This window comes from Physella acuta, unplaced genomic scaffold (assembly GCF_028476545.2).
Source record: "Physella acuta isolate Inbredline_101_S28 unplaced genomic scaffold, ASM2847654v3 ptg000890l, whole genome shotgun sequence".
In the NCBI taxonomy this organism is placed as follows: Eukaryota; Metazoa; Mollusca; class Gastropoda; family Physidae; genus Physella; species Physella acuta.
In genome coordinates, this window is record NW_026732407.1 from 1739318 (window position 1) to 1766116 (window position 26799).

At 39.6% G+C, this 26799-nt stretch overlaps 1 protein-coding gene and 1 non-coding gene across 2 annotated transcripts; both read left to right on the forward strand.

The window, feature by feature from the left end:
• The first annotated feature begins 1182 nt into the window (after window positions 1-1182).
• LOC131952780 (polypeptide N-acetylgalactosaminyltransferase 5-like) lies at window positions 1183-22365 on the forward strand. The gene is made up of 11 exons (XM_059315603.1): window positions 1183-1453; window positions 6007-6066; window positions 6704-6857; window positions 7087-7259; window positions 11251-11415; window positions 11725-11938; window positions 15395-15512; window positions 16034-16213; window positions 17894-18022; window positions 18979-19188; window positions 22187-22365. The coding sequence occupies exons 1-11, from the start codon at window positions 1183-1185 to the stop codon at window positions 22331-22333; spliced, it is 1821 nt and encodes a 606-aa protein (XP_059171586.1). The 3' UTR covers window positions 22334-22365.
• On the forward strand, window positions 13595-13666 carry Trnah-gug (transfer RNA histidin (anticodon GUG)). The gene has a single exon. It is a non-coding gene; the product is annotated as a tRNA-His (tRNA).
• Window positions 22366-26799: the final 4434 nt, after the last annotated feature.

Here is a 26799-nt window from a genome sequence, read left to right on the forward strand (position 1 = left end):
CACCGCCAGGTTGATGGATGAGCGTGAGATCGCTACCCCAACATACGGGTCAGCCCAGGTTAAACACCAAGTGGTCGTAACAATATACTTTTAACAGTGTCCGCCCCGAAGAAAGTCTACCGCCCCCCCCCCCCCCCCCCCCCCGAAAATAAAAGTCTGGAAGAAACACTGACTTCATTTAAAACGAATGACTAAATTGCGAAAAAAAAATATATATAAATTAAACAAACCTTTTATAAGAACTAGCATTTAAATGCACTTAAAATAAGAAAACAAACTTGCTTTCTTTAATAGTAGCTTTCGCAACTTATGCGATTTCTTACATATTTTTTTTAGAAACCAAAGCTTTTATTAAAGAAAACTAGTTCGTTTTATTTTTTTTTATTTTAAGGGCAATTGAAAGCTTGTTATTACAAAGATTTTAAATTTGTTTTATCTTCCAAACTTCAGGGTGTCCTGAATTGAGATATTGACCAAACACGCAGAGGCGTTGCTCTGACAAGGCGGGTGGGTCGGCCGCCATGGGCGTCGACCCTGGTGGGGGGCGCCAAACAGGGTAGAAAAACAATAAAAAGCTCATTCTAAGCTGCATTGCTAAGTTATACGGAATCTAAAGTTTTTTAAATAGACTACAACGTGGCGTTACAGTCTGTTTGCACTGTTTTCTACATCAATTGCGTGACGCCCAAATACAAAAGTGTTGTGATTACTAAAATGCGGGGGTGGGGGGCAGTGGCTTGATAAACTATATATAAATTGAGGAGGTGGGCGCAAAATAGATATTCCGCCCCGCGCACCGGACTGTGTCGCTTCGCCTCAGCAAACGCGACCAGCAGCTTGATAAAGAAAAACTGCAAAAGGTTTTCAAGGTTTGGCGACATCAGCCAGTCATAGCCAGTCAGTCAACATGCAACTATACAACTGCTAGCATTCAACACAAACATATTTTGACGACGAAAGTTTCAACACACAAATTTTAATCAGGGTTTAAGGACTTGAGCCCTCGGCGTGGGTTGTGAGTGGGATTTGGAGCGTAGCAACACAATACTGCCCGGATTAACAGAAACACGAGCGTTGATAAACCGCGCAAGCTGTCGGGGAAAGTTTACATTTGATTTAACATTCAGCTTTTGCTTCTTCACAATAGGCGCGGACTAGAGGAGGCAGCACGGACACCAGAGAATGAGAAGACCCGTGGTGACGAGATTGCTGAAGCTGTTCTTCTATCTGCTACCCTCCACCCTGCTCGTCTACACATCCACCACCCTCCTGTTTGCTGACAGGGGAGTCTACTCTAAAATAGATGGCGCCATGCCAATTGTAATGACAGGGATGTCAAATCTACACACGTCAAATGGTAGTGGCCTCCCTTTGCTGAATTCAGCAGATGAAAAAACTGACAACAACATCTTGAAATGGATAACTAAATCGGGTCTTGGCTTTTTACATTCAGGTAACACTTGTAAATTTATGTTGTAACAATTCTAGTTCTACTGTGCATATGATAGTATAGTACTACCGCGATACCCGAGTTCCCTAACATGAGACGTGTGAGTTCCGAGCCGTAGAGCGAGCGATGTTTTGCTTTGAACTGCGAGAAACATTTGAGATACGAGGTATGGCGGTCGGCAAAGACTGATGAAGAGAAAAGCAATAACGGAAATGAAATAAAAGTAGCACAAAAGTTAGAGTAACTCTTTGGTTCAACGAACAAAAGGTAAAGTAACAGTTAGGTTCAATGAACAAAAGTTAGAGTAACATTTAGGTTCAATGAACAAAAGATAGAGTAACATTTAGGTTCAATGAACAAAAGTTAGAGTAACATTTAGGTTCAATGAACAAAAGATAGAGTAACATTTAGGTTCAATGAACAAAAGGTAGAGTAACATTTAGGTTCAATGAATAAAAGGTAGAGTAACATTTAGGTTCAATGAACAAAAGATAGAATAACATTTAGGTTCAATGAACAAAAGTTAGAGTAACATTTAGGTTCAATGAACAAAAGATAGAGTAACATTTAGGTTCAATGAACAAAAGGTAGAGTAACATTTAGGTTCAATGAATAAAAGGTAGAGTAACATTTAGGTTCAATGAACAAAAGTAAGAGTAACATTTAGGTTCAATGAACAAAAGATAGAGTAACATTTAGGTTCAATGAACAAAAGTTAGAGTAACATTTAGGTTCAATGAACAAAAGATAGAGTAACATTTCGGTTCAATGAACAAAAGTTAGAGTAACATTTAGGTTCAATGAACAAAGGTTAGAGTAACATTTAGGTTCAATGAACAAAAGATAGAGTAACATTTAGGTTCAATGAATAAAAGGTAGAGTAACATTTAGGTTCAATGAATAAAAGGTAGAGTAACATTTAGGTTCAATGAACAAAAGATAGAGTAACATTTAGGTTCAATGAATAAAAGTTAGAGTAACATTTAGGTTCAATGAACAAAAGTTAGGGTAACGTTAAGTTCAATGAACTTGAGTGAAGTTTGATGAAGTTCCATTTAGTTTAGGGATTACGAGCCGTCATAGGCGCGGATTGTGACTTTGTTGGTGTTGGAGACAATGAATTTTTTCTTATCGTCATCATCATCTATTCTCGTTCGTGCCCAAGACACGTGGGGCAGATGAAGTACAGTTCATCGGTTTCAGAGACATCGGCATTGATAGCGGCAATTTTCTAAAAACAATTCACTATATTATGTCAATTTTATCTTTAAACATTTCAAAGAGTTGAAACATAAGTTTAAAAAAAATTAGATCTAGACCTCCCGATAGATTGTGCAACCAAATCATAGTAGGCCTTCATTATTATTTTGTGGCAAAGCCTAAGACGATGGGGATCTAGTTATTTTTTCTCAAGTAATAAACTCAATATAATTACATTTTAAATCTAGAAATTTAAATATCGGCGCATTTAGAATGTGCTTGCGTGGTCAGGTGTGTAGAGCTCACGAGAAGAGGGGGAGAGGTGATTTGTTATGGAAACACTTGTAGCGGGCAGTGGCGGAACTAGAAAAAAAGGGCCACCCCGCAAAGAAATTTTTTGGGCCCCATATATATATGGGGCCCCATATATATATATATATATATATATATATATATATATATATATATATATATATATATATATATATATATATATATATATATATATATATATATATATATATATATATATATATATATATAAACAAAATATCAACATAGAATACACTTTTCGGGCTTGTTCGAGTTAAAACAAAAATTAAAAATACTTAGTTTTTATTAAAAATTAAAATTAAGTTACAACAACACGTCATTTTTTTTTTTTAATTTTTTTTTTTTTTTGTATATTTTTATTTTCCAATTTAATACAAATACAGTAACACTTTTCGAAAATCTCAGTTTTAATAAACGTTTGCTATAATACTTCCTTAAAGCAAGACGGTCAAAAGAATATGAAGCATGAAAACTTTGTACCTATAATGGTTTCTCGCGTTATGTTTATTATTATGTTTTTTTTTGTATTTATATTATTAATGTTAAATATATTTCCTTTTCATGCTTTGTAATTCTTTATTATGTTTTTTTTTAAAATAATAATTAAGAGAAGTAATTGCTTTTAAATTTTTTAAGAGCAAATCTATTAAAAGGTGCTTAAGAGCACACATATTTGACTATTTAAAAAGGGGAAATAAGTCATAGAAGTGGTTTGAACGTTTGCCTATCTTTCACGCCATGAATTTATTTTCAAAATAATTTGCCGTCAACAGCGTGTGTTTGATTGTAGGAGAAAGAGTACTCTGAATGGTGGCTATAAAATAAAAATAATCAACAGCAGCTACGGTATTCTTTTTACAAAACAACCATCAAGTCAAAAATGAAAGAAAATAATTATTTTTTAACTGTAAAAATTTTTTATTATGGTCGGCAATGGGCCCCTAAATGGCGTGGCCCCCCCCCCCCCCCCCCCCGCATTGCGGGGTCTGGCGGCACTGTAGTTCCGCCCCTGGTAGCGGGAAGTGTCGGTAAGGTTCAGTAAAAGTAATATGACGTCACGTTGATTACACGAATTTTATCCCAGCCCGTATAGTCATTGATAGCTAGACAGCCACAAATGACATCAACTAGTTCGGTCTACAGCCCCACTAACCTACCCTCTTTAATAAAAAAAAATAGTTTATTACCGGTTCCAACCTCTGACTACCTTTAGGAAAAATAGCATAAAATCGAGAGGTACACAGCGGTAAGTTTACACGCTGTTGACTAACGGATATCATGGCAAAGTTTTATTTCTAAAATTAAATTCCTAACATCTTTCCGTTTTTTTTAATCCAGCCCGAAAACAAGTGGCTTTCCAGGCTTTATAAAAGTCTAACATTTACTTTTCTAGATATTTTCTAGACTGCACGAACGCTGAAAGCGCCTTATGCTATGAGTAATTTTTTTGTATAAAACGAGAAATAAAATAAACAGAGGAGGTTACTACTTACAAATGTTATGATTGTTAATAGTATTAATTATTAACATATAGGGCCTAATTTATACTAAGTCGTCTAAAATCTACTCATTTTATCAACATTTTATGGGCTCTACTTTCAGTATTCAGTCCTAGTAAAGTTGTTACTGAAAATGTCGAATACCCAAATTAAATAATCAATTAATAGCGTAGCAAGGCCAACATTACATTCTATTTAATTAGTAATGTGGCAGAATGCTTTGAGAGATACAAGTTTTTGTTGACGTAGTCCACTTCCAGGGGGGGGGGGGGGGTGTTGGACAAAAGTGGACACCTGTGGACAGGGGGGAGGGGAGTCTAAAAGTAAAAATGTGTGAGGACGTCACAAATGGATGACCCTTTCTAGCGAAGTTTTAAATCTCTAGACACGTATAGTATACATGTAGGCTATACTTGTCGCTTGTGTAAACGTTTTGTTATGCAGTGTTGTTTAGTTTATAGATTTTTATCGTGCTGTTACATGCATTAATATACGCGAGAACTCAACAATGTGATGACTGTATGCCTCTATGAGCTTAGTGGCACATAATAAACGAAACCGGCAGTGTTACAATGGTGTGTGTGTTAGGTGGAGGTTGTGAGTGGTTTGATCTGGTTCGTGTGTTGTTTGTTGTGTGTAGTGACGTAGGGTGTGTTGTATGGGGAGTAGTGTGTGATGTGGGAGATTCGATTAGATTGTGAGAGGTGGGTAGTGGTGTGTGGTGTTGTGGAGTGTGGTTTTAATGTGTGTTTAATGTTGCGGGGAGTGGTGTGTGGTGTTGTGGGTTGTAGGATGGTGTTCCGGGCGTGTGGGGGTTTGATTCAAGGTGCTGTGCGGGTGGGGTGCTTTAGGGTGTGGAGCTGGCTGGTGTGGGGCGTGGGATAATCCGTGTGTTGTGTGTTTTGTGGTAAGAACGCTAGTATATGTTGTGGGTTGAGTGACTCGGTGTGGATCGTGGTGTTAAAGGTTAAGGTGCTGCAGTGTGATGTGTTGTGTTGGTAGAGGGGTGGGTTTTGGAATGGGGAGTGGAGTGGGGTTGGGTTTGGGTTTTAGTTCCCGGTGTTGTCGGGTTGAATAAATGGCCAACACCGACAAAAAGGCCTACATTTAAAAAACCTACAGAACCTAAGGCAGACAGACTACAAGACCGAAACACAAAATCCCAACAAACAATATGGGCGATAGACTATAACACCAATAGAGAATAAAAACTTGTGTTGCAACATATGAGTGACTACTGTAGGTTAACAAGGTGATACAGCCATCAAAGAAAGGAAGAAACATCCACCGGCGTCACCACACATGATTAACAAGGCGGAACGTCAAAGGAACAGTGCTAGATGCTAGATGCTAGATGCTACCCTTATAATGTGAACATTTGGGACAAATCGACTAATAATGACGGGGTTTATCTGAACAACAAAATATAAAACATCGGTGCAGATGCCCCCATATTTCGTCAATAAATGAGACATATCCGTAACTCCTGTGTTTTACAATGTCCACTTTTGTATCTCATTACAGGTGATCATAGTGGCGAACTTTACCCCGAATTTAACAACAGTACTGATCCACAGGGATTAGGTAGGTACAATCCAGTATTGATCTTAGTTTTTGTCTAGATCAGTTTGAGAGGAAGGATTGAGGATCTAACTGATCTAACACAAACCCACTATCAGCAACCTCGACAACCACACGTAACTGGACAACACGCGCTTTTAACTGGACAACCTTTTAAGTCGACAACCACACTCGTTTTAACTAAACAACCACACATTTTTAAACTGGACAACCACATATGTTATAAATGGACAACCACATATGTTATAACTGGACAACCACACACGTTATAACTGGACAACCACATATGTTATAACTGGACAACCACACATTTTAAACTGGGCAACCACATATGTTATAACTGGACAACCACATATGTTATAAATGGACAACCACACACGTTATAACTGGACAACCACGCACGTTATAACTGGACAACCACGCACGTTATAACTGGACAACCACACATTTTAAACTGGGCAACCACATATGTTATAACAACTGGACAACCACACACGTTATAACTTGACAACCACACACGTTATACGTTGTCAACCAAACACGTAACTTCGCAACCACACTTGTAATTTGTACCAACGATATAACTGTAGGTATATTTGTCTAGATGAACCTAAAATAATTTTAAGTCTATTTGGTCTAGGTGAAGGGGGCGTGGCCGTGAACCTGAACGAATCACTGCTGACATCAGAAGAACTGGTTCAGAAAAAACAAGGGTGGATTCTCCACAACTTCAACGAGTACTTGAGCAAAAAGATGTCAGTTTTTAGAAGTTTACCGTACTGCTCAACACAGGCGTAAGGTTTTTTTCTATTTCCCTGTGTCTCAGATTTTACAATATCAAATGTATTTAATGTATTTCCCCTCACCAAATGTTTAGCACTTTTTTTAATAACATCATTAGCACCTGCCTAGAACCCTATCAAAAAAAGGACAAGCCGGCAGAATCTAGTTCACTTAAATCTGACTTTATAAATGGACCAGAGTCGGCTTTCATTAGATTTCTTTTATTTCTCATCACCCCAGATGTAAAGACTTGATCTCAAACTATACCGGTAAACTCGATGAGATCTCCGTCATCATCATTTTTCACAACGAGGCTTGGTCATCCTTGCTGAGGTCAGTGCACAGTATCCTCTCTAGAACCCCTGCACGTCTGCTGCGAGAGGTCATTCTTGTTGACGACAACTCAACTTTTGGTAAGTAACATCGAGGCTAGCTGGTGTACTCAGAACTTCTTTTTGGCCTCTCTTTGGGAGGAATGAGTGGCATCCCCTCCCCCCGTTACACGTCCCCTGAGGCAAAAAAATAAATAGGAAATATTTACTTGAAACACTATCCCCTCTCCCGTCCCCCCCCCCCCATACACGGAAATTTGTGCGCCCCCTCCCCGGAGAAAAATATCTGAAAGGAATACTTTATGCGCTAACGTCATAGCGGCAATGAGAAGCTGTCGTTAAGTCAAGTTAGCTGGTGTACTAAGTCAGGTTAGTGTACTAAGTCAGGTTAGTTGGTGTACTAAGTCATGTTAGCTGGTGTACTAAGTCAGGTTAGTGTACTAAGTCAGGTTAGTTGGTGTACTAAGTCAGGTTAGCTGGTGTACTAAGTCATGTTAGCTGGTGTACCAAGTCAGGTTAGTGTACTAAGTCAGGTTAGTTGGTGTACTAAGTCATGTTAGCTGGTGTACTAAGTCAAGCTAGTTGGTGTAAGTCAGGTTAGCTGGTGTTAGTCAGGTTAGTTGGTGTACTAAGTCAGGTTAGTTGGTGTACTAAGTCAGGTTAGCTGGTGTACTAAGTCAGGTTAGCTGGTGTACTAAGTCAGGTTAGTTGGTGTACTAAGTCAAGCTAGTTGGTGTACTAAGTCAGGTTAGTTGGTGTACTAAGTCAGGTTAGCTGGTGTACTAAGTCAGGTTAGCTGGGGTAAGTCAGGTTAGTGTACTAAGTCAGGTTAGCTGGTGTACTAAGTCAGGTTAGTTGGTGTACTAAGTCAGGTTAGCTGGTGTACTAAGTGAGGTTAGCTGGTGTAAGTCAGGTTAGTGTACTAAATCAGGTTAGTTGGTGTACTCAGTCAGGTTAGCTGGTGTACTAAGTCAGATTAGATGGTATACTAAGGTCATGGCCCTAGTAAAATTGTCCCCCAAAGCATCTTACGCTGCTCAGCAAATTTTTTACCGCCAAGTCTCCAATAAAAATGTGCACTGGGATTTGATGAAAAGAAAATATGTTGCCTGCTGCTCCACCAAAATTATTTCGTGCCTTCGTGCTGAGCTGCTGTGGTTATCCGACCATGATAAATAGTTTTTAATAAACTCATATCCAGCTCACAATGTCTGTCTCACTTTCTCCATGTCTTTAGGTTTGTGGATAAGCTTATGACGTAATTTTGACACACTTCTAATGTCACGATTTTGTTCCAACTTTCCAGATACGTAAGTTTACAAAAACAACGCAAGCTAGTCTAATCTAATTATATAGTAAATATATGGGACGTCCTGGCCTAGCGGTAGAGAGCTAGACTTATAACCCGAAAGTCTCGAGTTCGAATCACCATCCTATCACTATGTCACCATCCCTGCCACTAGGTCACCATCCTGTCTATAATTTATGTCACCGTCCTGCCACTATGTCACCGTCCTGCCACTATGTCACCATCCTGCCACTATGTCACCGTCCTGCCACTATGTCACCGTCCTGCCACTATGTCACCGTCCTGCCACTATGTCACCGTCCTGCCACTATGTCACTGTCCTGCCACTATGTCACCATCCTGCCACTATGTCACCGTCCTGCCACTATGTCACCGTTCTGCCACTATGTCACCGTCCTGCCACTATGTCACCGTCCTGCCACTATGTCACCGTCCTGCCACTATGTCACCCAGTCTATAATCTATGTCACCATCCTGCCACTATGTCACCGTCCTGCCACTATGTCCCCGTCCTGCCACTATGTCACCATCCTGCCACTATGTCACCGTCCTGCCACTATGTCACCGTCCTGCCACTATGTCACCGTCCTGCCACTATGTCACCGTCCTGCCACTATGTCACTGTCCTGCCACTATGTCACCATCCTGCCACTATGTCACCGTCCTGCCACTATGTCACCATCCTGCCACTATGTCACCGTTCTGCCACTATGTCACCGTCCTGCCACTATGTCACCGTCCTGCCACTATGTCACCGTCCTGCCACTATGTCACCCAGTCTATAATCTATGTCACCATCCAGCCACTATGTCACCGTCCTGCCACTATGTCACCCTCCTGCCACTATGTCACCGTCCTGCCACTATGTCACCCTCCTGCCACTATGTCACCGTCCTGCCACCATGTCACCATCCTGCCACTATGTCACCATCCTGTCACCATCCTGCCACTATGTCACCATCCTGCCACTATGTCACCGTCCTGCCACTATGTCACCGTCCTGCCACTATGTCACCGTCCTGCCACTATGTCACCATCCTGCCACTATGTCACCATCCTGCCACTATGTCACCGTCCTGCCACTATGTCACCGTCCTGCCACTATGTCACCCTGTCTATAATCTATGTCACCGTCCTGTATCTTAAAACCTACCACTCTCCAAACATGCCGTCACATGACTTGCAGTAGCCACCCCATCACGTGACTGTATGTAACAGATTGCAAGTACGGCGAGTTCGTTATATAAACCATGCAGACCAGAGTGAGTTATCTGTCCCTTGCAGATCAGATCAGACTAAGAGATTTTCGCCTCCCTGGGGTGATCTTAGAGGTTTATGTTTTTATAGCATCTAAGATCTGAAGGAGGGAGAAGTTAGTGAAATAAATCTGGTCTAAAGTCAATACATTGCTTTTATCCATGGTGAAAATATTTTAATCTATCAGTCCGCAGATGTGGGGATTACCTTACTGCGGTCGTGGCTGATTTAAGGAGGGTGTGTGTGTGGGTCTAGACTATATGTGTGTGGGTCTATTTTGTGTGGGTCTAGACTATCTGTGTGTGGGGGTCTAGACTGTCTTTTGTGGGTCTAGACTATCTGTGTGCAGAGTTTCTTCCAGACATCTCTTCGGGGGGGCGAAGCCCCCCCCCCCCGAAAAATTTTTACCGCCCCCCCGAACGAAATGAAATTTATATAATTTATATAGAAAATATATACTTTTAACAGTGTCCGCCCCCCCCCGAAGAAAGTCTACCGCCCCCCCCCCCCCCGAAAATTTCAAGTGCCCCCCCGGAGAAAAAAGTCTGGAAGAAACACTGTCTGTGTGTGGGTCTAGACTATCTGTGTGTGGGTCTATTTTGTGTGGGTCTAGACTATCTGTGTGTGGGGGTCTAGACTGTCTTTTGTGGGTCTAGACTATCTGTGTGGGTCTAGACTATTTGTGTGTGGGTCTACTTTGTGTGGGTCTAGACTATCTGTGTGTGGGGGTCTAGACTGTCTTTTGTGGGTCTAGACTATCTGTGTGTGGGTCTAGACTATTTGTGTGTGGGTCTAGACTATCTGTGTGGGTCTAGACTATCTGTGTGGGTCTAGACTATCTTTATGTGGGTCTAGACTATCTGTGTGTGGGTCTAGACTATTTGTGTGTGGGTCTATTTTGTGTGGGTCTAGACTATCTGTGTGTGGGGGTCTAGACTGTCTTTTGTGGGTCTAGACTATCTGTGTGTGGGTCTAGACTATTTGTGTGTGGGTCTACTTTGTGTGGGTCTAGACTATCTGTGTGTGGGGGTCTAGACTGTCTTTTGTGGGTCTAGACTATCTGTGTGTGGGTCTAGACTATTTGTGTGTGGGTCTAGACTATCTGTGTGGGTCTAGACTATCTGTGTGGGTCTAGACTATCTTTATGTGGGTCTAGACTATCTGTGTGTGGGTCTAGACTATCTGTGTGTGGGTCTAGACTATCTGTGTGGGTCTAGACTATCTGTGTGGGTCTAGACTATCTTTATGTGGGTCTAGACTATCTGTGTGTGGGTCTAGACTATCTGTGTGTGGGTCTAGACTATCTGTGTGGGTCTAGACTATCTGTGTGGGTCTAGACTATCTTTATGTGGGTCTAGACTATCTGTGTGTGGGTCTAGACTGTCTTTGTATGTGGGTCTTGAATGACTTTGTGTGGGTCTAGATCGACGTTGATGGCACCAATGCGTTTAGATTGAAACTTTAATCAAACTAAGTAATCACAAAAGTAATCACACCATTTTTCAGATTACTTAAAGGGACCGTTGCACAGATACTTTAGCCCTTATCCCAAGGTAAAGATCATCCACAGCCCCGGGAGGGTGGGGCTGATCCAAGCGCGGATCTTGGGCTTCGATTTGTCAACAGCTCCAGTGGTCGTGTTTCTAGACGCGCACATCGAATGTTTCCCAGGTAGGAATCTGGGTGTAAAGGTGATCTTTTCTTCTAGGTAATCTTTTCATCCAGGTGATTTTTGCTTTCAGTCATCTTTTCATCCAGCTCATTTTAAATGTTTATATATCTGATATTTTCATTCAAAAGATCATTATACACACACATACACACACACACACACATATATATATACAGATTGAAAGATACGTAGGTAGATAGACAGCATAAATGAAAGATTTGCAAATGGTATTAACTAAATGTTAAGAATTATTAACAAAATGTTAAGAATATACTAAAAAGATGTTAACCAGACGTATGTGTCCCCAGGGTGGGCCGAGTCCCTACTGATCCGGATAGCCCAGAACCCAAAAGCCGTGCCCTACCCCATCATCGAGACGATCAACGACAAAACCTTCAGCGTCGAGTGCAACAACGGGCCGGCACATTACGGGGGCTTCAACTTCAGGAACCTGATGTACGAGTGGACGGAGATACCGCAGAGGGAGAAGGATAGAAGGGTCCTGGGTACAGAACCCTTCAGGTGAGATCACGTGATCAATTGGCATTAGGCACAGAACCCTTCAGGTGAGATAGTCTTTAGTTCCCCCCCCCCCTTTCCCAGAGAAAAAAGTTTGAAAAAAACGCTGAAGGCTACTACCCTTGTGTAATATTCTGTTGGAATCTTTTTGTAAACTTCGTCCGCCTTAGATTTAGAAACATAAGCTTTCAGAGAACCAAAGCACAGACCAGCTTAAACCGCCACAAGAATACCCTCAAACTCCGCCCACCAGATATCGTATTTCGGGCTGTTTGTTTGCTATGACCCGGCTATACCATGCTGCTCCCTCTCACACAATTCTATCTAGTTGCTCTTACATTTCCCTCCCTCTGCCAGAGGCGTAGCTAGGGGGGGGGGCGGGGGTGGGCGGCCGCCCCGGGCGCCGACCCTATGGGGGCGCCAAAAGGGGTGGGAAAAAATTTTTAAAGCTGATTTTATGCTGCAGTTTTAAATTATAAACTGTCTAAGTTAAGAAATGTAATGGCTACACGCCTTTACATACTGATTTAACTACCTTGATTTCTTAATGTAAAACATATACTCTTAGAAACAGTGACCGGCAAAACCGCTTTGAAGCTTTTCCTAGATGGGGGGGGGGCGCTTTTTCGAGACTTAAAACGGAAGAATTTACACTAGATTGTTGAGTCGAGAAACGTTACCACTATTAAAAGAAACCAATTGTATTAAAACTATTGTACGATTGTTGAACTGTAAAATACGTTAGTGACTTTTATCAAGATGGTGCAGGGGGGCGCTTTTAGGCTAAATAAAATAGCAATATTACACAGGATTCTGAGTAAACAACCTTTAGCTCTCAGAAAGAAACGAATTGTACTGTGCATTGTATAATTGTGTAACGTTTTTAAAAAAAGTTAGTTACGTTAAAAACCGCTCTACAAACTTTGTCCAAGATGGTTGTGATGAGTGTGTGTGGGGGTGGGGGGCGCTTTTTTCGCTAACAAAAATCGCAAGTATTTGTACTGGATTGGTGAGTAGATAACTCTCTTAACACTTAGTAAAGAAACCAAGTGTATTAACGCGTAATGTACAATTTCAATAGCCAGTTTTGTTAAAAAAAAAAGACGCGACTAGTTCTTTGTAAGATTCTTACGATTCTCTCAACTTCAACGTGAGAGATCAGATAGTTTTGATTGATTGCATTACATCTTACCTGGATCACTGAACTATATTAAAGAGAACTAAATATCACGGATTCTTGAATCCCTAAGCCACTAACCACCACTTTTTTCCATGCTCTTATTTCATTCTCCACTGTCTGTAATCTAGCTCCAAGCCATACAGTAAAAGAGACCACATTTAGTTATAGATCCTGATTTAATTTTTTTAACACGTTTTTCTTAACTCAGCTTCGCGTTTGTTTGGATGTTTGTTGTTAAAATTGACATCGAAAATTAGCCCACTTCTGATTGCTCTAGAGATCTGAAATTTGGAATGCAGGCTATTTTCGCCTAACAATTTCAGATGCAATCATAAAAACTAGCAATTAGAGACCTAAATTAGCTTATTTAAATTACGCCCCAAGGACCCTAAAATCGAGGACATGATTTCTAAACCTACCGACAAGACTGGAGGCCTATTGACACAGTTACTTCGGCCCCAATCGATGTGAGCGCGCTGGCCGTGATCGTATAGTGGTTAGTACTTCGCGTTGTGGCCGCGACAACCCAGGTTCGAATCCTGGTCACGGCTTGTAGGCTTAATTAAATTACGCCCTTTCTCTGTTTAAAGCGTATCGGTCGCTCAAGATTTTTAGTCCGTGTATTTATAAACACTTAGTCAAGTCATACTTAATCAAGTCATTAGATAAAGTAGAAAATAAACTATATAAAAAACTTTTTAAAAACCACGTTTTTCATGTGTAGCAACGGACTAAAAAAGGGAAAATAAAATACTTAAAAAAAACTTTTTAAAAAACCACGTTTTTCTTGTGGACTAAAAAGTAGAAAATAAATTTTTCTTTTGTGCTTCCTCGAGCTGTGCAGGTTCTTTTGATGACTGACAGAAAACGTGGGTCGGGCAGATGGGTCGGGAAATTTGATGGTGAACGTACCCACGTTTTTTGTCAGTCGTCACAAGAACCTGCACAGCTCGAAGAAGCACAAAAGAAAAATTTATTTTCTACTTTTTAGTCCACAAGAAAAACGTGGTTTTTTTAAAAGTTTTTTTTAAGTATTTTATTGACAATGCATTTGAATTCCACATTTTCTTAGAGTGTTAAAACGCGTTTTATTGCTGCTGATTATAATCAGAACGTCATGGGCTATCATTAAATTGATTGTTACTGCTTCTTCAATCAATACAATTAGTTCTGCATTTGTTGTTGACGTTGTGCGAGCAGTGTTTCTTCCAGACTTTTTTCTCCGTGGGGGCACTTGAAATTTTCGAGGGGGGGGGGGCGGTAGACTTTCTTCGGGGGGGGGGCGGACACTGTTAAACGTATATATTTTCTATATATAAATTATATAAATTTCATTTCGTTCTGGGGGGCGGTAAACATTTTTCGGGGGGGCTTTGCCCCCCCCCCCCCCCCCAAGAGATGTCTGGAAGAAACTCTGTGTGCGAGAAGGCAGGGAAAATCTGCAAAATCCAAGACTACGAGCTGTTAACATCCGTTGAATTCCAGTTTGTTTTCTCTAGCTTGTTTTGTCATACCATCAACCAATCAACGAAATACCCATGTCGTATTCCAATGTGAACAATAAATATTTCTGATAACTTCTTCTTGTATGTCACTTGTGTGTCCTTACTCTAACAAACTTCGAATCCAACTATGTACCATATCACAACAGAGATCGTTCCAAAACTAGAACATAAAAGGCTGGTCTAAACATATTATCGTTAGCTACAAACTACCCTCTAACACAGATCAGGCTTATTTTTTTTTACTGACATTACTAATCTTTCGCAAAAAAAGTTAAACGCATCTTAATGGGAATTAAATTGTCGTAAAGTTTTAAGGAATGAAAATCATACAATGTAATTATTAAACCTTGTCCGGACTGTAGCATACACGCTTACACACACGCTTACACACACGCTTACACTCTTACCCACACACAAGCTTATATATAAACACACTATCACACACACATAATTATACACACACACATGTATATATATATATATATATATATATATATATATATATATATATATATATATATATATATATATATATATATATATATATATATATATATATATATAAGCGGGGGGGGGGGGCGCCAAATTGAAAGTTCGCCCCGGGCGCCGGGAAGGGTCGCTACGCCTCTGCCCTCTGCCACACCATTTTACCAAGTTGCTCTTACCTTTCCCTCCCTCTGTAACACAGGTCTACCTTGTTGCTCTTACATTTCCCTCCCTCTGCCACACAACTCTACCATGACGCTCTTACCTTTCCCTCCCTCTGTCACACAGGTCTCCCGTCATGCCTGGCGGTTTGTTTGCAATATCCCGGAACTACTTCCTAGAGCTCGGCAAGTATGACGCGGAAATGGATTTCTGGGGAGGGGAAAACATTGAGCTGTCTTTTAAGGTAACAAAATATCAGCAGGATTTTGGTTTCTTTAAATTTTTACTAGACAGCCAATGCTACCTCAAGAAGAAAAAAGCAAAATTCCATCTTCAGACCTAATAAACCCATTGGGCAGATGAAGTAGAGTTCGTATGTGTTTTTTTACCTCGGCATATGTAGGGCACTATGCACTATGCCCAGCCGAATTGACTAATACTATCCCCAACATGAAATACGTACCCATTAAAGCTGGGTGGACTCAGGGACGTATTGCAGTTTCGAGTCCGGACCGATATCCGAACTCGAGACCTTCGGGCAAACAGCCGACGTTCTACCTTTCAGCCCATCCTATCCCATCTAGAGGTAGATTTTGTGTTTGCGTGGTTCTTTAAAAGAAAGTTTTAACACCAACCCCACCTCTCGCGTATGTGTTGTTTGGTCATAAGATACACAGTACACTGTAGATGTGTCGCTCTAAATTTAGAATGTTCCCGAAGGTTTTTCCTGTTGATGTAAGATAATGTAGTAGTTACCCTTGTCAGGCGTGGATGTGTGGGGGGAGCCTGGAGATGGACATCTGCTCCCACGTGGGGCACATCTTCCGGTCCCACACCCCCATCAAGGGCGACCACTCGGCTGTGGTCAGGAACTCGGTCCGGGCAGCTGAAGTATGGATGGACGACTACAAGAACTACTTCTACGAGAACATCAACTACCAAACGGTAACCTTTGCCTCATCAGTTGGGGTTATTTCCGGTTTCATTTTCTTCGTCTAGCTGGACCGATGGGTATAGTAGAGTCGTTCTGGTTTTACCATTCCACTGTTTCCCACCATCCTCTGCATCTCTCCCAGTGTACAATCCGTCCATTCCCTGACGATGTTTCCCCATTTTGTTCCTTGAAAGAAAAAGAAGAAAATGTACGCTAGATCTAGCAACCTTACGAGCTTGTGGCCTGACCTGACCTGACGACCAATATGCAGCTTTTAGCTCCAAATGTGCAGCTGTTAGCTCCCAATATGTGCAACTTTTAGCTCCCAATATGCAGCTTTAGCTCCCACTGTGCAGCTGTTTGCTCCCAATATTTATGCTGGTGTCCTGATTTTGTTAAAGATTTTACACAAGAAACAAATCACAAAAACATACGCTGTGTTGTTTACAATTATTTGGTAAGGCTACACGGTATCTTACCAGCCGTGCCTGCTTCAAACCCTTCACTCCCAAGCGCTTGTAGAGTGATTTTATGATTGTTTCCTGAGGCATTCTTCGTTATTTTGTTTCGTTGTTTTTTTACTCCGTACTAATCTTGCGGTTTAAACTAATTTTATAATCATTTCGAAATTCTATAACACATTAAAATAAATTATTAACAAACCACACAATGTAAAATAACTTTACTCTTATGTTCTCTGATTCCCTGTTTTACCATTTAAGGGTAATTTCGGCAACTTTACTCTGTATGTTCTCTGATTCACTGTTTTACTATTTAAGGGTAATTTCGGCAACTTTACTCTGTATGTTCTCTGATTCACTGTTTTACTATTTAAGGGTAATTTCGGCAACTTTACTCTGTATGTTCTCTGATTCACTGTTTTACTATTTAAGGGTAATTTCGGCAACTTTACTCTGTATGTTCTCTGATTCCTTGTTTTACCATTTAAGGGTAATTTCGGCAACTTTACTCTGTATGTTCTCTGATTCCCTGTTTTACCATTTAAGGGTAATTTCGGCAACTTTACTCTGTATGTTCTCTGATTCCCTGTTTTACCATTTAAGGGTAATTTCGGCAACTTTACTCTGTATGTTCTCTGATTCACTGTTTTACCATTTAAGGGTAATTTCGGCAACTTTACTCTGTATGTTCTCTGATTCACTGTTTTACCATTTAAGGGTAATTTCGGCAACTTTACTCTGTATGTTCTCTGATTCCCTGTTTTACCATTTAAGGGTAATTTCGGCAACTTTACTCTGTATGTTCTCTGATTCACTGTTTTACCATTTAAGGGTAATTTCGGCAACTTTACTCTGTATGTTCTCTGATTCACTGTTTTACCATTTAAGGGTAATTTCGGCAACTTTACTCTGTATGTTCTCTGATTCCCTGTTTTACCATTTAAGGGTAATTTCGGCAACTTTACTCTGTATGTTCTCTGATTCACTGTTTTACCATTTAAGGGTAATTTCGGCAACTTTACTCTGTATGTTCTCTGATTCACTGTTTTACCATTTAAGGGTAATTTCGGCAACTTTACTCTGTATGTTCTCTGATTCACTGTTTTACCATTTAGGGGTAATTTCGGCAACTTTACTCTGTATGTTCTCTGATTCACTGTTTTACCATTTAAGGGTAATTTCGGCAACTTTACTCTGTATGTTCTCTGATTCACTGTTTTACCATTTAAGGGTAATTTCGGCAATGTGACGGACCGGAAGCGTCTGCGCGAAGGTCTCAAATGCCACAACTTTGAATGGTACCTCAGAAACGTGTTTCCTGAGTTACCCGTCCCACACAGTATAAAAAACTTGGGGTCGGTAAGTATTGTGACTTCTTTCTTTCGTAGTTAATACCAAAAGCAGTCACTATATTATGAGCAATGTTATTTTAACACCTAATATAAATGCATTACGAAAACAAAATTACACAACTCAAATTTAAAGTGTAATGAATTTCCTGAACTTTTGAAACATTTAGATTTTAAGTTTTGTCGCACACTTTTTGCGCGCTCTCTTCTTCTGCTATAATTTCAAAAAAGTCCCGCATTTTAATGTTTTAGTGTACTCATGTACGGCACAATGGTGGAAAATCACAAATACAATTGTAGCTAGAGGCCTTTCAGAACAAACTTACAAAAAATACTGAAAACATTCCGGCCAAACACAATCTCAAATGTGGTGTTTCAAAAAAAAAAAAAGAAAACTTATTCAACTATAAACAGTTAATAGTTATCAGAAGCTAGAAAATAGAGATGGTTGGGTTACGTGGGAGATACATTGGCTAGGCCTGCTCTTAGGTGGACACCACTGGGGAAGAGAAAACATGGATGGCCAAAAGACACATGGAGACGATCAATAGAGAAAGAGTTGATGAAGAGAGGCCAAACATCCCAACAGGCAGAGGTTATAGCTAGAGACAAAGGATGCTAATTTTTTGATACCTCGTGCACCATTGGGAGTTGATAGACGATGATAAAGATTTTAAATTTTAGGCTTGAACACGAAAATAACGTGATTAGATGAGCTAAGTAGTTGTTTAAACCAGCATGAACGTTGAACTAAACCCGCCCCATTTTGACGTGTTACAGTGTGTAATCATCCGTGAAATCAATTGAGCAGCATGTTCATTCGCTAATTTGTTGTAAATTTATACTGTGGAGAACGATTTAACGAACTTAGTAAATTGCATTTTTCTTTCCACGACAGCCCCTTGTCTTAGAGTGAAGCAAAATATTTTTGTCAGATTTATTTCTTATTATCAATTTTCTTTTCAGATAAAAAATGTAGCCTACTCAAAATGTCTGTACAAAAACTCCGACAAGTTGGTCTTGAGCGAATGTCCTAAACATTCAGTTTTCTATCAGTGGCTGCTGACAAATCAGGGCCAGTTGACCTGGGACGCCACATCGCTGTGCGCTGACAACGGTGCCTTGTATTTTACCAAGACCTGTAACTCGACAAGTGTTGGGTGGCTCTACCGACAGGTGAGTGGTTAGAGAACTTCCATAGCCTGTATACATCATCTTGTCTATGTAGCATGTATACATCATCTTGTCCATCTAGACTGTATACATCATCTTGTCCATCTAGCCTGTATACATCATCTTGTCCATCTAGCCTGTATACATCATCTTGTCCATCTAGCCTGTATACATCATCTTGTCCATCTAGCCTGTATACATCATCTTGTCCATCTAGCCTGTATACATCATCTTATCCATCTACCCTGTATACATCATCTTGTCCATCTAGACTGTATACATCATCTTGTCCATCTAGACTGTATACATCATCTTGTCTATGTAGACTGTATACATCATCTTGTCCACGTAGACTGTATACATCATCTTGACCATCTAACCTGTATACATCATCTTGTCCATCTAGCATGTATACATCATCTTATCCATCTACCCTGTATACGTCATCTTGTCCATCTAGACTGTATACATCATCTTGTCCATCTAGACTGTATACATCATCTTGTCTATGTAGCCTGTATACATCATCTTGTCTATGTAGCCTGTATACATCATCTTGTCCATCTAGCCTGTATACATCATCTTGTCTATGTATACTGTATACATCATCTTGTCCATCTAGATTATATACATCATCTTGTCCATCTAGACTGTATACATCATCTTGTCCATCTAGACTGTATACATCATCTTGTCTATGTAGACTGTATACATCATCTTGTCCACGTAGACTGTATACATCATCTTGACCATCTAACCTGTATACATCATCTTGTCCATCTAGCCTGTATACATCATCTTATCCATCTACCCTGTATACATCATCTTGTCCATCTAGACTGTATACATCATCTTGTCCATCTAGACTGTATACATCATCTTGTCTATGTAGACTGTATACATCATCTTGTCCACGTAGACTGTATACATCATCTTGACCATCTAACCTGTATACATCATCTTGTCCATCTAGCCTGTATACATCATCTTATCCATCTACCCTGTATACATCATCTTGTCCATCTAGACTGTATACATCATCTTGTCCATCTAGACTGTATACATCATCTTGTCTATGTAGACTGTATACATCATCTTGTCTATGTAGCCTGTATACATCATCTTGTCTATGTATACTGTATACATCATCTTGTCCATCTAGATTATATACATCATCTTGTCCATCTAGACTATATACATCATCTTGTCCATCTAGACTGTATACATCATCTTGTCCATGTAGCCTGTATACATCATCTTGTCCATCTAGATTATATACATCATCTTGTCCATCTAGACTATATACATCATCTTGTCCATCTAGACTATATACATCATCTTGTCCATCTAGCCTGTATACATGATCTTGTCTATGTAGCCTGTATACATGATCTTGTCCATCTAGCCTGTATACATCATCTTGTCTATGTAGCCTGTAAACATCATCTTGTCTATGTAGCCTGTATACATCATCTTGTCTATGAAGCCTGTATACATCATCTTGTCCATCTAGCCTGTATACATCATCTTGACCATCTAGCCTGTATACATCATCTTGTCCATCTAGACTGTATACATCATCTTGTCCATCTAGCCTGTATACATCATCTTGTCTATGTAGACTGTATACATCATCTTGTCCATCTAGCCTGTATACATCATCTTGTCTATGTAGACTGTATACATCATCTTGTCCATCTAGCCTGTATACATCATCTTGTCCATCTAGCCTGTATACATCATCTTGTCTATGTAGCCTGTATACATCATCTTGTCCATCTAGCCTGTATACATCATCTTGTCTATGTAGCCTGTATACATCATCTTGTCCATCTAGCCTGTATACATCATCTTGTCTATGTAGCCTGTATACATCATCTTGTCCATCTAGCCTTTATACATCATCTTGTCCATCATCTTGTCTATGTAGCCAGTATACATCATCTTGCCCATCTAGCCTGTATACATCATCTTGTCTATGTAGCCTGTATACATCATCTTGTCCATCTAGCCTTTATACATCATCTTGTCCATCATCTTGTCTATGTAGCCTGTATACATCATCTTGTCCATCTAGACTGTATATATCATCTTGTACATCTAGCCTGTATACATGATCTTGTCTATGTAGCCTGTATACATCATCTTGTCCATCTAGACTGTATATATCATCTTGTACATCTAGCCTGTATACATCATCTTGTCTATGTAGACTGTATACATCATCTTGTCCATGTAGCCTGTATACATCATCTTGACCATGTAGCCTGTATACATCATCTTGTCCATCTAGACTGTATATATCATCTTGTACATCTAGCCTGTATACATCATCTTGTCTATGTAGACTGTATACATCATCTTGTCCATCTAGCCTGTATACATCATCTTGTCTATGTAGACTGTATACATCATCTTGTCCATCTAGCCTGTATACATCATCTTGTCTATGTAGACTGTATACATCATCTTGTCCATCTAGACTGTATACATCATCTTGTCTATGTAGCCTGTATACAATCTTGGTCGCCCCCCCCCCCCCGCCCCCACCCGGTCTCTGCCCCATCCAGCAAGATTGATTTCCGGCAGACGTAAAACAACCTCAGTGGTTTTAAAACAATACCACCACCCCACCCACCCCTACACACATCATACTCGTGATTTTTCCGCAACCTGTGTAACATATTGAGAAACAACAAAAATGGCCGCAGACCTGTCACAAAGAAAACTAAAAATTTTAATCGCCAATTCCCTGACCGAATATTTAAGAATAGTTTTCCTTGCATTTGCATCTCATTATGTTGAAGCATTAAAATAGTGAGTAATCGTCTCCAAGTGTTATATTGTGTTAATATCATACATCTTTAGTGTGAATGTTTTTGATAAGTTAATCTATAGCGACTTGTTTCATGGGAGGATGTGTGCCATACATTTCTTGTTTGAATTATTGTGTTCGGGTTAATCCTAGAGTGCCATTGTAATGTAAGTTTGTTGTTCACAGGACAAGACTTTGTTACACCAGCCCACAGGCAGGTGCCTGTCTGCAGGAGTCACTGACGCAGTTGTCTCGCTTTCCCCCTGTACCAACAGCCCGCAGCAGAAGTGGGATTTTGCCGAGAGACGAAAGGATTTGAAATTTCCTGTCTGAACACATTTTTAGAAAGTTAAACTAGAGCGAGAGACGAAGAAAGGGTTTGAATTTTCAAGTGTGAACACTTTTAACAAGTTGTTACTTTTAAGCCATAATGTCTGCCTGTCTGTCTGCCTGTCTGTTTGTGGGGGTGGGGTGGGAGTGAGTTAGTGTTCAAATTTTGTTACACACATTTCACAAATTTGTAATGCAGTGATTTTGTTATTTCCTTATAAATTAGCTTCCGGCGACAATAAAAAGTATCTAATATTTATCTAATTAGATATTAATTTACACATAAAAAAAACTGATATATATTTAAAGTCAAGATCGTAAGTTACTGGTTGGAGTTTAAAAGCAAATAGTCTAGTCGTGTGCTGTGATGACTTAATTATGAATGAAGATAATGAAAAGAATAAATATTGTACTAATTGTTTTTTAAACAGATAATATCGATCTACTATTTTACTTTATAAAGTAAATTAAAGTAACTAATTGCTAGAAATTAAAACAAGTACAAAAATATAATAGAAAGCTTTAAAATGCACGTAAAATAGAACAACCCTTCTTTCTTTTGCAAAATCTTTAATCACTCTTAAAATCACTGACAACTACTTGCGACAAACATTTTTACCAAAGAAAGAAGGTCAGTTTTCTTATTTTTTTTAATAGTTCATTTAAAAAGCTGGTTACTGTGGTTACTATAATTACTATAAATCTTTTTATGTGTGTTTTCGAAACGTTTATATCGAAACGTTTATAATTATGTTCATATCTGTAAACTTATAATACTCGGCTCATGTATGATAAAATGTGTGATAACTAGTTTGTATAAAACATAATAACTTGTATAATTTGTACGTCTTATTATAATTTACATGCATGTGTTATAATAATTTCCTTGTATAAATTCATGTTAAGGTACTTTTCGCCGTATGAAACATGCAAAATGGCATACATGAGGTTTACGTTGTGTAAAACTCTTGTAGGCATCATGTAAATAAATTAATAGCTGGGCTTTGCTCCACATAAAGATAAAAGTAAGGGTCGGGGGGGGGGGCTAACTACTAGGGCTAGCAGAACATTATTAAATGCTACTCACTAACTGAGCATTTGCGTCGCTTGCAACGGTTATGTGGGCTTTAATTGGTAGAGGCAAACTGGTAGAGGTTGTCTTGGGTTCAGGGGGTATCGTCCAGCCATATTCCTATGTGATAAAAAAGAAACTATTGATCATGATGCCTACCTGTACAAGTTGGATCAAAACACAACTCGGATATATTTTAGTAACTACAGCTCATCTGGTAAACAAAACGATAAAATAAACTAAACGTTTTGTGAAAGCCAATTGAAACTTCTACACAAATCTCTCCAAAATAAACCATTGCAGTGTGTATATTGTTTGCAATAAAATGAACTGTGTTGTTATACCAAAAAACTACTGGTATTTGTTATTTATCTTAAGACGTCGCTTGACCCTTCTCGGAGGCGTAGCGAGGGGGGGGGGGGGGGGGCGAGGGGAGGGACATATGTCTCCGGGCGCCGACCTTAGGGGACGCCAAAATGGGTAGGAAAAACAAATTGAAAGTTTGAGAGGGGTGCAAATCGAAAGTTTGAGGGAAGGGGTGCAAATCAAAAGTTTGTCCCGGGCGCCGGGAAGGGTCGCTGCCCTTCTGTCAATTTTTCCTCTCAACGAAAGTTGTATGTCCACATTTCGGCTTTCATCCACTTGGTAACTCTGAAAATTGTGTCTTAAGGTCAACTGTTTACCCATTTATTAAACAGCGTAGGACTAGCTAATGCAATAAAAAAACACATTTAGGATTTAGAATAGAGAGCGTAGGACTATCTGATGATTTAAAAAAAAAACAGTATTTACGTTAAAATTTGATAGAATCGACAGAACCAGGTACAGTATACAAATAAAAAATGTGATAGGATAGACAGCTTGGGTCAGAGAACAGATGTGTCCCAATAGCCCCTTCAGATATTTATTTAGTCAAATATGATATCGTAACTGATATTTGTTGTTAAATAATAGCCACATAGGCACAGCTAGGGCGTTTGTCCTCGACCCCCCCCCCTTTTTTTTCCCACCCCTTCTTCACCCCAACGTACAAATTGTATTAAACATTGCTATGGGAGTTGTCAGAAAGTATTCAAGATTTAGACAAACGATGCCCAAAGAAACCAACCCGGACTTTAGCGGTGTAGCTGTTTGCATTTGATGATATTTTGTAAGCAGGATGGTAGAGACATTTGTTTAGCTTTTATTGCTGCTTGTTGATAAGGCGCAAATATTATTTTATTCAGCACAATCATGTGATCGATAATGTTTATATTCCAGATAATAAAAAATGTCTTATAAATCACAATAAAAGCTACAGTCTTATTGCTAAATCATAAAATCGACTGGCTTATCCTAGCTGGGAGACAACTCGCATGTCCACACTCGTCACTGAGGATTAGCTCCCTTAATATTACTAAAGTCTTTTCTAAGCAGGAATGTTATTATGACGACGTGCAAAACCAGTATGTTCCACATGTGTAGAGTAATGACATATAGATCTATATGTGATTCAAGACGTGGCCTTTGGCTAAACAGCTTACTTATCAATAACGTATGTCACATTTTGAGCTTTCAAAACAAGAAATTTGACCCCAATGTTCACCCTTAACACACCAACAAAACAAGAAATTCTACCCCACTGTTCACCCTTAACACACCGATCTAACAATACACCTCTTCACACCCTACATTTAGCTTGACTGGTTGTATAATTAAATTAATGTCAGCGGGTTGGTGGTGTCGCTCAAGCCAACGTCACGGTATCGCGTGGTTGAATGGTAGAGCGTTCGTCTGTTAACCCGAAAGTCTCGAGTTCGAGGGACCAGTCCAGAGTGGTAGTACGTCCCTGAGTCCATCCAACCCTTGATGGGTACATGACCTACGTTAGGGAAAGTAAAGGCGGCTATCCCTTCATCTAGGATAGTTCACAGTACAGGGCAACTCTACTTCCACCCCGCGAGCCGCCAGGTCCTAAAGGGTACTTTAGCGAATGTCAATAATAAAGGCATTTCGATTTAGAAGATATCATTAAAGTAACAGCTCCAAGAAACCGCAGTCTTACAAGTAATGTCACAACAGACAGCTAAAGACTTCCAGTTATAAATAGGATATAGAATCTATACTGGGAAGGTAAATCTCCTTGCCCTAATCAAGATACAACATGTCTTATATTGTACATTAAAATATCAAAAACAGAAGAAAGTATATAAAATTTTGAACTTTGCAATAGATTTCTTTAAAAATTCCAATCATTGTGACGCTCTACTGTTCTCAGACAAACACGTACCCCATTGTGACACTACACTCGCAGAGAAACTTGTGCCCCCCCCCCCCCCCCCCCCGGACGTCTGTATCTGATCTAAGTTTCATAATGTACAGGCTTTGTTACAAAACAATGGGGTAATTATTGTCTTAATTGGAATGTCAGTCCAAAACAAAAAAACTTGGCCAACGTTTTCAAGACCAAAAGATTTCCCTGAAATAATTGATTCGCATTTTGATTGCTTAAAATATCGTCTCCCCCTCAATTACATATATATATATATATATATATATATATATATAATGTTTGACATCTCAATGTTTTGATTGGTATAACAAATACATTTCTTTTCTACTAGGCTGATTATTATTTACAAACAGTTTACATGCTTATTAGATCAATTATAATTCGAAATTATTATTTTCTTCGTCTTAAATAGTGACATGAGTTACTAGTAAGCAAATCTCTTATTTGCTACGTAAAAAACCACGATCACTACTGTCGTTATATAGGCTCACGATAGCAGGCGCAGTTAATATAATTGTGAAGTTATCAATTTTTAGACTTTACTCTAGAAAAATTAAAATAATATTTTCCACATAAAGTAAAATAAATAAATAAAAAGGCCGGTAACCACTGCATTAGCTCAACGGAAAATCGTTGTAGAATTAAATCCCTTTTAGTGTTAAATTCAAAATAGCGTACACTTATCTAGGCCTATGTAAAACCGTAAAAGTGAAACATAAAATAATTATTTTTGTTTACTGTTGAAAGTGATGAAATTAAGAAAAATTAGCGTTTGATATCCTTGAGTTGTTTTGATGGCGTAAATAGATCCCCCCCCCCAAAAGTTTCTTTCCGATTTTTTTTCAATGCGATGGGGGGGGGGGGGGGCACTTAAAATGTTCTGGGGGTGAATACAAATTTTCAGAGGGGGGGGGGGGGCGGACACTGGTAAAAGTATATATTTTCTAGATAAATTCTATTTCTTTCGGGAGATTGGGGGGGGGGGGGGGCGGTAGACGTGCTTCCGGAGGGGGTGGGTAGTTAGCCCCCCCACCCCCTCCCCCGATGAGATGCCTGAAAGAAACTCTGCCGCCCCCCCCCCCCACCCTCATATAGCGAGCACCATCCCCAAAATGATTTGGGGGT